The sequence below is a fragment of the Cheilinus undulatus genome, linkage group 5 (genome assembly GCF_018320785.1).
Source record: "Cheilinus undulatus linkage group 5, ASM1832078v1, whole genome shotgun sequence".
NCBI lineage: Eukaryota > Metazoa > Chordata > Actinopteri > Labriformes > Labridae > Cheilinus > Cheilinus undulatus.
In genome coordinates this window covers 15,306,262-15,319,979 of record NC_054869.1, presented here as the reverse complement: position 1 = coordinate 15,319,979, position 13,718 = coordinate 15,306,262, and the positions used below count along the sequence as shown (strand labels likewise).

At 36.7% G+C, this 13,718-nt stretch overlaps 1 protein-coding gene across 1 annotated transcript; it reads left to right on the top strand.

Moving 5' to 3' along the window:
* Positions 1-2,619: 2,619 nt before the first annotated feature.
* Positions 2,620-12,901, top strand: ube2d4 (ubiquitin-conjugating enzyme E2D 4 (putative)). Its single transcript, XM_041787232.1, has 7 exons — positions 2,620-2,905; positions 4,407-4,470; positions 4,592-4,623; positions 4,722-4,799; positions 4,898-5,003; positions 9,981-10,074; positions 10,207-12,901. Exons 1-7 carry the CDS (start codon positions 2,882-2,884, stop codon positions 10,250-10,252), a joined length of 444 nt encoding a protein of 147 aa, XP_041643166.1. The 5' UTR covers positions 2,620-2,881; the 3' UTR covers positions 10,253-12,901.
* Positions 12,902-13,718: the final 817 nt, after the last annotated feature.

Genomic DNA, 13,718 nt, shown 5'->3' with positions numbered 1-13,718 from the left:
ATTGAGAGCACAGAGATGAGCAAACAATAAGATATTATCTGAAGGAATCTTCAGCTTTCCAAAGGAAAATGGTCCCTCTCAGTGTCACATTGACGATAGGATCCTCAACCTGACACTGAATCAGCCATTTAAGAAGAATGAACACTGGCACCCATTCATACACACTCACTAAAATAATGAGAGCTCTTTTTTCACTCTTGTTTAAGACATATAAAGGGAAGCTCATGAGGCTTTACAAGACAAGGCTGTGCAGAAACCAGAGCATGCAGCTGAGTCAGATGAATATGCCTTTACAATGATTGGGTATTGAATGAACAATAGGATGGTCCTTTTCTTTATTCTTATGTACATCTATATAATACATGTGTTTGCCTTTATTGTACTTTGCTGCTCCATTGTTGAGGTCTTTAGCACTCAATAAATTACTTGCAAACAAGACTTTTATTACCGAATTGATTCTGAGCATGCATAAATCAAACATGATAACACTGAAATGAAAAAGCATTTCCTGTTGATGTTGTACATAATATATTCTGGCCTTGCATGTGGGTCGTGTGTTTTTGCTCTTTTCAAACAGTGACATCTTGTGGACACCTGGCCTCACTAATATTTGGGATGACTGAAGATGTGTTACTCTGTTACAGATTATTTTCCAGGTTTAAATGTGATCAACTTTAAAAAGGAAAAAAAGGGACATAATTAGAGAGATGAAAATAGTAATAGTGATAATGCAGGTATTTGAATATTTGGTAATTAGCTATTGGAAGATTAGTTTATTTAGTACAACGTGATAAAATTTGGTATACATACATACAGTGCCTTTAAAAACAAGGCGCATGTGTCTGCCTAGATCTCACCATCCTCACAAACTGAGTGACCATGCAAGAAGGAGACTAGTGAGAGAGACCACGAAGACACCAATGACTACTCTGAGGGAGTTACAAGCTTCAGCTGCTGAGATGAAAGCGACTCTGCATACAACAACTGCTGCCCAGGTTCTTCACCAGTCAAAGCTTTAAGGGAGAGTGGCAAAGAGAAAGACACTGTTGAAGAAAACTCATTAAATCTCTGGAGTTCCCCAAAAGGCATGTGGGAAACTCCATGATCAAGTGGAAGGAAGTTCTTTGGTCTAGTGACACCAAAATGTTGCTTTTCAGCCATCAGACACATCTGACCGTCAGATATGTTTGGCAGACACCACACACTGCTCATCACCACAAACATACCATCCCCACCGTGAAGCATGGTGGTGGCAGCATCATGCTGTGGGGATGCTTCTTGGCATCCAGCCCTGGAAGGCTTGTAGAGGGTAAAATCAATGGATGAGGCAAAATATAGGAAAATCCTGGAGGACAACCTTATTCAGTCTGCAAGAGAACTACAGCTTGGGAGAATATTTATTTCTATTTTCCAGCAAGACAATCACCTGGAGCATACAGAGAGAGCTACAAAGAAATGCTTTAAAAACAACAAGGTGAATGTTCTGGAGTCAAAGCCTGGACCTCAATCCAATGGAGGAAGAATGGAGTAAAACTGAAATGTCCAGATGTGCAATCCTGACTGAGACCTAACCAAACAGACTCAGTGCTGTGACTGCAGCCAAAGGTGCATCTACTAAATACTAACTTAAAGGGGATGAATATTTGTGCAATGACTTATTTTACATTACGTATTTTTATGTAATTGACATTACTTTGTAGAATTTTGTTTTCACTTTGACATTAAAGAGTTTTTTGGTTGTTTGTATTTTCTGTATTTATATATATTTGGCCATAATTGATTTGCAAAATCAAAAAAAGGGTAAAAATTCAATGGGGATACTTTTTATAGGTACTTAAAGTAGTTATATTATCTTTATGTACAGCTCCAATTCCTTCAATTTTGAGTTGATGAATTCAAGGTTATTATAGTTAAATAAAACTAATAACTAAAGCTACACTGTAAAAATCATTTCAGTGAACTCAAACTAGAATAAAAATTAGACTTTACAAAAAGGCTAAATTCAAACTAAATGAAAACTTCATTGTTTTCATGCAAAACTAGCTTAAATTAAATAAGACCCGGGGGAAATATCATTATTTTTAGAGTTTGACACAAGTATTCTACCTTACAATTTACCCAAGCCCAGGAAGTTTAAATGGCCTTATTTTAATGCTCGTGAATGGTAATTTAAGGTCTTGGGTTGTACTCAACATTCAAATTTGGATAGCCTTGATAAAAAGAGTAGTGGAATGTATTCTATTTGAATATACTTTCAATAACTGTATGTTGTTTACTTTTCCAGTCCCTTTTGTGTCTCACCCTTGACAAGTGTCCCATATTATCAAAAAAACTAAACTTTAAACTTAAGCTAATAAAAAGTAAACTAAAACTTTTTTTCCAAATAAGCGCTAAACTAACAAAGCAATGGGGGAAAAGCTAAAAATGAAAACACAAAGTAAAAACGACATAAAAATGAACTGATGAAAAAATCTTAAACTATTATAACCTTGGTGACTTTATCAGGGAGACCAAAGTAAGACAAGTTCATACTGGACTACAACAATGGCTTCTGCGCTTGTCAGTTCACGTTCTGAAAGAACCAAGTCTCGCGATAATACCAGCAACTGTTTGCCAGGCACGAAGAGGAGTAGGGATGAGTGAGTAGAGAGCAAAATATCGCCATTATTTCACCTTTAGTTATAGAAATATCGCCATTTAACAAAGTGTTTATCGCACAAGTTGTTTAAGTGATTAAAAGCCCCTAGCTTTATAAATACTCGATGTTATTTTAGGATTGTAAGTAGTGTGGGAATTGTAAGTACGCGGCCACAGAAGCCAAATTGTATGTGTAAAGAGCTAACCGTTAGCTGACAGGCTACCTAGCATAGCCATTGATGCAATGGCGTTGAAAAGAATTCAGAAGGTGAGTGTGTATTTCTTTCATGTTGATTACTATACCTTCGTGTGTGTGGGTTTTTCCAGTCTTGGGATGCCCCTTAAAGCTAAAACCCCTACATGCCCCTGTCTTGAGCTCGGCTTTATCTAACTTTGTTGTTTTTGCGCCGCTTTTAAAATAATTGACAGACAAAGACGAGCTAACAACTGGTGGCTCAGTTGGTGCATTGCTACAGTAACGCTAGCTATCAATAACCACTCAAACAAGTTAATTGTTTTGACAGTTTAATGTCGTGTTCTCAATGTGTATGAATCTAAATTTTCTTTTCGACACGTTATGAGTACTTCAGTTTATCTGGCAAGCGTAGAGAGAAGAGCTAAAAAGGAGATTTCGCAGTGCAACGTTAAGCTAACTTTGTGCTTTGATTTGACATTTACGGGGTTTGTTTTAATTTCGTAGCTTGTCAGTTGTCTTTGTGCCTGTGGTTGGTCACTTATATTATGGCTGATGATGTGTCTGGTCGCTGAATGACAGCTGCTTGCTGGTTGCCAAAATTGAACCCTAGTGTCAGTGTTGCCATATATGGAATAGTAAATGGGGCATTGGAGCAGGCCACGGTGTGTATTTATATAACAGAATAGATACGCGTCCTTTCAGGAGATGTTAAATAACGGGCTTAATTTAAATTTAACCATCTGCTGTTTTGTTGTCTTTCCTCAGTGTCAGTACATGTCCAGTACGTAATGTAGCTCTGTTGTTACAATCTCCTTACTGCATCTGCCTTGTCTATTCCTGTTGAATGTCGTCTTTTTATATAGCTGTACGATGCACTCAACATCTGTTGGCTAAACTGGCGAGATGACTACAATGTTACTAAATGCTAAGGAAGTCATCAGTCCTGCAAGCAACATTTATACATGTAGCAAGGCTGTACAGCCAACTTGGCTGCTATGGGGGGATAGTTATTGTAATCCAACTAAAATGTGTAGTTGTACCCATTAAGTCAAGTTAGCCATCTTTACATAAAGCCAGACACAGTGTGGATTAAGTCTTTATAACGTTTTTGTTTTTTGTTTTTTTTAACCAAATGGAAATCATCCATTGCCTTTGCAGCATTGGTCTTGCTTTGGGACTAGAACACTGAGTATTTTCCTGCATCAGTCAATAAAGAGTCCTTGTTAACTTTAGCTAATGTTGCTTGCAATATGTTTCTCCTGAATAAAAGAAATAACAAAGCACCCCTTTCACCACTAAATTGGTGCCAGTTAATCCAAGGATATCTTGTAGCTAGCCTGAGCTTCATGAGAGCCAGCTGTAACAACCAGAAGTCCGTTCGAAAGGTTAAATGTTCTTTTACTTGGCATTAAAGTATTACTTGTTTCCATTAAGTGTGTTTTTTCATATGATAATTCCAGACTTTTGCGATTTGTTTATTGCGAAGGCTCTCATGGCATTAACAATAAAAATTGCGACTCATTGTGCAGCCCTAATTTCAAGGATGTTTCTTGTGTTGCTGTCTTACCTTCAGGAGTTGTCCGACCTGCAGAGGGACCCACCTGCCCAGTGCTCTGCCGGACCGGTGGGAGATGATTGTGAGTAGTTAAAAATTCGCCTCATTATCATCCTTATTAAATCAGTCAAGTGTGTGAATTTACACCACAAGTTTGCATCAGAACTATCAGACGTAATGTACTGTCAATGTTTTTTCCCCAGTGTTTCATTGGCAGGCAACAATAATGGGTCCGGTAAGTGAAACTATCTTAACCCAAATAAAATATGGTTGCATAAAGTGACTAAAACAATGAAGTGGCTGTCTACAGACTTATCTTGTTTCTATTTATAGAGTGACAGTCCGTATCAGAGTGGAGTGTTTTTCCTCACTATCCACTTCCCAACAGATTATCCATTCAAGCCACCCAAGGTGAGTAATAAGGCACATGTTTCATCTTACTCAAACTGGCCATTTATTTCTTTTAATGTGTTAAACATTTTCCACATTTTGCTCTGTTTTTTTAACAGGTGGCATTTACTACAAAAATTTACCACCCAAATATCAACAGCAATGGGAGTATTTGTCTGGACATACTGAGGTCACAGTGGTCACCTGCACTTACTGTATCGAAAGGTAGGGTTTATTAGTCAAGGACTAGACAGATAAGTGTTGACAGTGTTATTTATGAAGGCAATTATGAATGTTGACTCAGCATGTAAAGCACTTGGGCTCATACCCACTTCCATCCTAATGTAAAAGAAGCATTATTAATGTTGTTAGCTATGCAAAGGTTTGACAAGTATAATCACTTTACCTAGAATGGAAAGCATTTAGCTTCAACTATTGGAAGGAGAAATTCCAACAAAAAACTTCCCCAACTACGTAGAACAAATACACATATATGTCACTTAATGCAAAGCTACCAGTTTTCAACTGATAATACATTTTAGAGCAAAATGATCATTTATTACATTTCCATCTCTTTGTGACTTATAATACTTATTTTGGTAATATTGGTGATTACCTTAAAATTGGTCTCTAGGTCTTTTATAACCTCATGTCTTAAATGTACTTCTCTGGTGCTTAAATTTGTTCAAATTTGGGGAAAACAATCATACTAACCTTCAATATGTGTAATAAACCACTTTACTACATTATACAGACCATTTTGGAACCAGATGCTCTTTACTTATATTTACTGAGAATGCTCTTCATTCCTCATTTTTAACAGACAAAGGTGTTTTTTATGACATTAAATAAGCTACAGATGCATTGGTTTGACATTGGTGTTAGCTTATATTGGCCACCTTTACAATCATTGGCCAAATTACGTGGCATAAACAGATATCACTTTTCAGCATTTTATCTGTTGTGTCCAATCAATTTAATGCTGGCATCTGGTATATGCATCTGCTAGGGGTGAGGGAAAAAATCGAAACAGCGTAGTATTGCAAAATTTTGCACAGCAAAATGTTGTATCGTATCTTCCCTGTATCGATTTTTTAAAATAATTAATCACTAATATGAACTGAAGTCTATGATACTGGATAAATAGCATCTGTTGCATTTTTGTTCACTTGATGATACTGTTGCGCCCTTTGTCCAGTGTGGTCAGCAGAGGTGACGTTTATCGACAGGATAAAGTTAGTACAACCAATATGGCAGCACCAGGGAAAGGACACTAGGAATGCAAGCAGGGCCTAAACAACATGGACATGACACATGGGGTTTGTAAGGAGTGCCACATAGAAATAAAATACTGCTGGGGTAAGATAAAAGTGAAGGCCATGCTGATGCTAAATCAGCTACAAAGTTGAAAAAATGGTATAGATAGCAATATATTATGTATGGTATCACAATACTGTATGTATTACAGAATGTTTAAAATAGCATAATAATAACAAATCATGGCCTGAGTATTATAATTATATCATATCGTGGGGCCATTAGTGATTCCCACCCTGTTATCTGCTGGATCAACAAGAATTTTTTTAGAGGGCAGAAAAAGTGACCAGTTTGGCAAACTCTGATCTGTTTTCATGGGGAAATTTGAGTCAAAATAATGACATACTATGAGTATTACACCAAGAGAAGTATTTTAGAGGAAAAATCAGTACTGGCCAATTTTTCTTTTTTCAAATATCGGTATCAGTATTGGCCCTATTTTTTTACAACCAGGGCACCTTTAAAACAGAAAGAAAGAAAAAGAAACAAATAAATGTTCAGAATTCCTTTTCATCCTTTATCACTTCATTTAGATTGTTCAAAGTCCATGTCAGTTTCAGCTTGGGATGTGTAATATCATTAGCATAATAATGGTATAGGCAGATAATTGCTAAAAAGATAAACTATCAGTATCATGATGACTGTGAAAATCAGGGCTGTATATTTACTTTTTTTGCCCATTGCGCTGGGGCTACAGAGGTTGACATTCTTGTAGCACAGAACAAAAACCTGTAGCACAATATGCAATATGTTTGTTACATCGCTAAAACCAACATGTAACCAAAATATATGCTTAGTAAGTGAATGTACTTGAAAAACAAAACCAAAACAGCCTAAATTACAGCTCTTATTAATGTCTACCAAAGCAAACAGCCAATCACAGAGAAGAGAGACGCTGATGGTTCATCTCCACATTCAGACACAAAACAAGAGCCAACTGCTGGAAGCTGACTAACTTTATCGAAGTGTCCGAGCTTTAAGGTGATTAGAGCAGTATGATTTGGAAATCAGACTTTGAGATCAGACAGAGGAGCAAATGAGCTCAGTTTGTGCTGCTATTTGCTGCTGGAACCCTTTTGTTTGTACTGATCAATTTTTCTTTACTTTTGGCAGGTCCAACAGACAGCTGAATTCTTTTTCTGTGTTCATCCTATTTATTTAAGCTTCAGTGTGTTCTAGAGACTGAAGTATGTCTCTTTGTTCATCCTTAAACTGTGTTTCAAGGACTGAAGTGTTAGGTCCAAACTACATTTATATATTGGTATTGATATCAGCTAAATTTAATTTGTAAATATCCCCATATTGTATAAACCCCATTATTGTGCATCCCTAGTCAAACTAAGAAATATAGTAAAGTTTTAGGTTCTTATGTGGGCCTTTTTTAATGGAGTTCTTGCTGGCCAATTCAAAAAGACCAAGGGCCACAGTTGGCCCACAGGCCGTAGTTTGGACACCTCTTATATATTAACTGATACTCAGAGTAATAGGAAAATGTTCCTAACATAAGTAGAAATTAATTAAACACTGTTAGAGTTTGGTCCATATTGTACTATCACACTGGGGTCTGATGTTTATAGAGCTAATGTCAATGAACAGACTCTGTTTTCTCTCTAACAGTGTAATATAACACCAGTACTATTTGAGTTCAGTGATTATTTAAAAAAAAACCTATCTCCAAGTAGCGTCTTTACCCTAACAGTACACACAAAGTTTATGCAGTGTGGGGCTATACTGACCTTCTCCTCCGTGCATCCTGTCTCTCTCGCTCTCATCTCTCCCTCGAACACTGCTGTCTGTCTGTCCGTGTCAGACCTTTACGCTACATTCAGACGCATATTAGCTTGTTAACCAAACAGCAGCAGCTACGATATTTGTGGAGGAAAAAATGCATAGTTTTATACATTAATCTTTAATCAGAAGTTAGTGCAGACTTGAGAGCTCTGTCCTCTCACTGACAGCCAACACTGCGACCGTCAGTGTGTAGTTGGAAAGGACGAGGCTAACGGAGAAGTAAGCTAGTACACGTTTTTAACATCGTCTAGCCTAATGCCTTAAAATAAAACTTGAGATTATAGCAGCGCTCCTCTTCAACATAATGACACGTGTACCGTCTGTTAGAGCTACACCAGGCAACTCTCTCATCATTGTGGAGCGTGGCCGCTCGCTCCAGACGCACAGGATTGCGCATGACGAGAGGGAAAAACATTCCGCTTGAGTCTAAAATACAATACAATACAAGAACTTTGTATGTATGTAAATTTACCAGAAATAAGAAATAAATGGACTGGGTATGAATTTCACATCAAAGTGGAGTTAAGATTTTGGGACAACAAGTCATACCTAAAGTCTTATCTGCGTGTCTGGCATGCACACAGCTCTCTCACTTTGCCATAGCACCTGTGCGATGAGGAGTGAAAACCTCTTAGCACGGACCAATTTTCTCCTAGCATTTGCGATATATATGTCGCACTTTACAGCCCTGAAAATATCTGCTGACATCAGCTGAATGTATAAATGAAGCATCAGGAGTTTTCCTTTGCTTTAAAGTCTATTCTGAGGCTTAGAGTTTTATGTCTAGACTATGGCTAGTTATTTTTTTGCTCTTTAGAAGAATGTGTTTGAGTTTTTTCAAGCACTTGGTCAGTTGTCTCAGGTCGGGATTGTCTCAGGTAACCAACCTGCAAACCTGTTGTTTAATTAGGAGCGGTAATTTTGATTTGAAATTCTAAGGTCTCTAAAAATGTACCATTTTTTATTTCTATGCTCAACAGAGCCCTCTCTGTCAGCAGGTTGTTACAGTGCTATTTGTGTCTCTAAAAAAGGCAGATGAAGTTTGGTTATGCCATCACAATAACATTAACGGGTAAATTGTAGTACAGGATAGACATGGTGTTCTTTATCAAAAAAAACCACATGTGCAGTAAATATATCAGTACTGGCTAAAATGAGTTTGGAAATACCAGAATATCAGATATATGCAAAAATCCAGTATCTTGCGTCCTTTATTTCAACTTTCAGCCTAAATTTACAGGTTGTGACCGAATGCAATATACTGTGTAAATCAGGTCCATGACATGTTTGATGTAAAAAAGACCTCCAAGCAAATTCAACCCAGTGTCAATTGAAGTGTTTTTAAATTGTCATTTTAAGAGTATTCATTAATGTTGCTGTAAAAATAACAAATCAGAACAGGTTACTATTAAATCATCATATTAGAAAAATATCTAGGCATAAAATACAGTCGTGTTTTTAAGATATTCAGGCACTAAGAAATGAGGATTGCTATTGGCAAGGGGCATGAGTGTACAGTGTAACAAATATTTTTGGACAGCAACATGTATATGTGTTCCTGTAAAGCATCCTTGGGTTTCTTGAAAGGCGCTATATAAATTCAAGATATTATTACTATTATTATTCTGTAATTGAGTTAATAAAATAAATGGGCTTGTGACAGATATGATACAATAAAATATGCCTGTCACCCACTTAAAAGAAAGAGCTAATTTTTTTCCTTTTGAATAGGGCAAATCCTGAATAGATTATGCACAATAGGAATATGAAATAAAAGTATGCTGATATAGATTGCTGTTTTCACCTAGATTAGATGATCTTGGAGGTCTATTTTGGATTTCAAGAAAAAAGATTGATTTTTTTCTTAACTCCCTTGGTATAATTTGATTACATCTTTGATCTATAAATATGGACATGACTGTAATGACTATCAAAAGATAGTATAATCCCACCTTGCTGTGCTGTTTGTCTTAATAAACAAAAATCAACGTTGCCCTTTTTGCTCACAGGCATATCAGTAAAATCAACTCTTTGATCTTGATGCTGAGATTCTGTTAACACAAACCTAATTGTGTGCAATTCATTCCTTCACAGTATTATTGTCTATCTGCTCTCTTCTTTGTGATCCAAACCCGGACGACCCACTGGTTCCAGAGATCGCCCATACATACAAGGCTGACAGGGAAAAGTGAGTATAAAACATTAATGAGATTCACCACATCTTTCCATTCTGCTTTGCTCATTGTCAATACTGACTCATTTTTTAGAAGATTAACTTCTTTGTCACTTAACTTTTCCTTATTTTGCTTGGGTTTCACAGGTACAACAAATTAGCAAGAGATTGGACACACAAGTATGCAATGTGAGAACACCAGGGAGATCAATAAACAAATGAGAACAAAAGAAACACGTTTGATTTGTAACTTGAGGGAAATGAGCAACAGAGTGGAAAAAAACTAGTCAACACCTATCTTTTCGAGGAGGAAACGATACAATGAGGTACAGTGCCACCTGGCTTTCCATGTGCTGAGCTGCTACCATGTGCTGTCCTTCATATATGGATCTGCAGAGCAGGACCTGATGGGCTCCTTAAAGCACTCCCATATGGAATACCGGAAACTCTTCACAGCCCATACCGCCTCTTTCAGACTTTAAACTGTTACTTCCTGCTATTGTGATTATCACTATCATGTTGCTATTTATCATTTTCACTGTCTGTGAGTCATATCGCCGTGCTACTCGGAGGCAAAATGTTTGATTTCTTTAAGAGGTTGGCTCTCCCTTTATTTCAGAGGTACTGTCTGTGTCCCACTGGATGTCTCGTTCTTACTGTACTTCCATGTATTTAGTGGCCTTTCTGTGTTGTTATGTTTTTGGTAAATGTGCAATTGAGGCAGAATGTTCCCTGTTCAACATGAAACGGTGCAGTGCCACCACCAGCAGCTGATCTGTTGGCACATACTGTCTCTACCCCCAAACAATGTGAAAATGTAACAAATCATTGGTCTCTATCTCCCACTACATCTCAAAAGCAACAGTATTAAAAGGGTTTGACAAACACTGGATAGCTGCTGTCAGCAGCTAGCAAGCCCTTGAGCAGTTTGGCTCCAGAGAGGTGAATGTCAACTTCCATTTTTCTCACACATACCGTCATTGCTCTCATATCCTGTAACAGTAAACACCCACAGCTGGTGTCTATAGTGCACAAACTACTACTGTTTGACTTGTTACTTGTTGTGTAGCTATGAATGCAGCTACTCTTTGGCCAATAGCCGAGCTGTGTGCCACCTCCTCAGTGCAGTTACTCAGGTATCTTGTTCATATAATCAGCCTTTACATGCAGTGACCCATGGTGAGAAAAATGACTGGGGCTCATATCATCAACCTACTAAAAATAAAATTAATCTGCATTCAGTAGTTTGTTCATATTAAAGAGAACTCATGCTTCCCTGAAGAGTTCACGCTATCAACAACAGATCAGTACTCCTGATGTTCTATATGCACAAAGGCCCTGATTTTCTATTTTTGTTTAGATATACTGTTCCAGAAGTAAACTTATTTTGTCAGAGATATGTTTTCATTATCAAGTTCAACTTCCTGTTTTTACCTTTTAATTTATTTTAAACGACTCTTTTTAAATGACCTGTTCCCTAGATTAGAAAGGCCTTTGGTTACAGCTGATGTCATTCAAAATGGGAACTCAGACATACTTAACATTTTGCAGAACCAAGTTATTTTAAAGTCACATGCTTTTTGTTTCTCTGGGTAAATTAATATTGTAGCCTGCCATAAATAATCTGGTACTTTCAAGTTTGTCAACATTTGTTTTGTGCAGTTTAATTATCAGGTCTGCAAACAAATTTTATTCTGGGGTTAAATATCCTCACTGATAATATATTCATCTGGGTACAATTATTTGTGACATTTGTATTGTATTTTGAAAGCTTTAGTTAAGGCCATTATTATTATTTTTTTCATTCAAGTCACTTTAATTCAAAAACATGATTGTGATGTGTCATAATGTAATATTAGTTTTGATATAATCCATCGTGACTAAAGTAGTTAGGAAATGCTATGATTTTTTTATCTTGGCTGATAATGTGCTGATGCTGCCAATATAAAGGGAATTATTTGACATTATAAAGGGGGAATAAATTTAGCTATTGTGGCATTATTGAGAGGATCAATCCAGAAAGGTCCTTAGTAAAGCATGACAATTATAGAAGCTTGATCGTAGAAAAATAACACCATGGTTTAGGTGCCAGATATAGATTCACTACTGTTAGCAGCTGTAGAGAAAAAAAAATGTTCTGAAACACAGTATAAACTAAAAGGTTTTGAAAATATATCCTCTAAATGCAGTGATTTTTTTTGTTGCTGCCAGACCACGATTGAAAAAGATGTGTGTAATAGTTCTAGTTCAAACTTTGTGTGCTTTGTTGTTTGTTCTTCTGGCTAATTTATTTATTTGAAAGCTGAGTATCTTCCAAATGTAAGATTGAATGCAGCCTCAATTCGTCATGTGAGTGATGTGACATTGACTCTCTTTGTCCAGTGTGCTCAATAGAGTTTATATAGGCAGCTTGGCATGCTTTGCACTCTGGAGAACCGTCTCACAGCCATTTGCCAGATATCAGGGATTTCGTTACAATTCATCTGCCTAACACCTCGGACTGAAATTTTAGCCTTAACCCTCATTCTGTGTATATATATATATATATATATATAAAGAGAACATTGTCATAATCTGTAAATTTGCTATCAGGGCTGTATCCCCTTTAATGGGTGAGTCATTTCTTTAGCAGACACAGAAACTTGCTTGAACAGCACTAATATTTCTGTTTAAAAAATCAGCCTGGCTTTCTCCTGAATGCAGGACCAGCCTTTTTGCATCCTTAAAATCTGGAATATGTGCGCTTGAACTGCCACCATGAACGTCCACATTTCCTCACATAGCCTACACAAAATAACTATTGACCTTCTCATAACATATGAATAAAGTTCATCTTGGTTTATCATGGTCTGCAGTCATTTTTGTGTGTTAGTGCTGAAGTGTAAACTAACCATGGTAAACTTTCTGTCAAAGTCATCAATTAAATATCCTACTTGTAACTATAATGAATAAGAATCTCCAAAACGTTACATGAAATTCAGATATATTCTTTTAATAAATAAATTACTCTGAAGTAAGCTAATAAAAAAGGACAAGATAGCTAGAAATCTTAAAATAATGAGAGGTTTTCCTGAACTAATCAGTTTATCTCAGAGTAACGACTCAGTACAGTACTGAATATCTCAAAATAATAAGATAGGCAACAAGTTAAAGAAACATTCAAAACCTATTGTTTTACTCAGGTACTGATAAACTTGATGAAAATGACCGTATTTTTCATGACGCCGTTAGAATTGACTTCAGAGCTGGAAAAAGCAGTGCTGTGGGTGCTCAAAGTGATAAAAACAATAATTATATGAATTTGTTGAAAAACTATAGATTTACTGTTCATGTAATGGAGTTATTGTTGTTCAACAGCTAAGCTCAATAAAGCGCTATTATGAAAAGGTTTATTGTACAGCAGCACTGCACTCAGTGGTGCGTTTGATTTATTGAAATCTTCTGCGAGGTTTTGCGGTGCCGAAAAACGTCTCTTTTATCAGCGATTTTATGTTATAATGTCCTCTTAGAGTAATAGTTTTGCAAGTTTTACGTTTTTATCTTTGGGTATATCATGGAGAATTAGATAATATTTTCCAGAGTAATTAAAATAAAATCAACCCCACTTCTCCGGTGCACCCCGGTGTGTAAGGCGGGATGCCGCTACAGAAATGTATCTA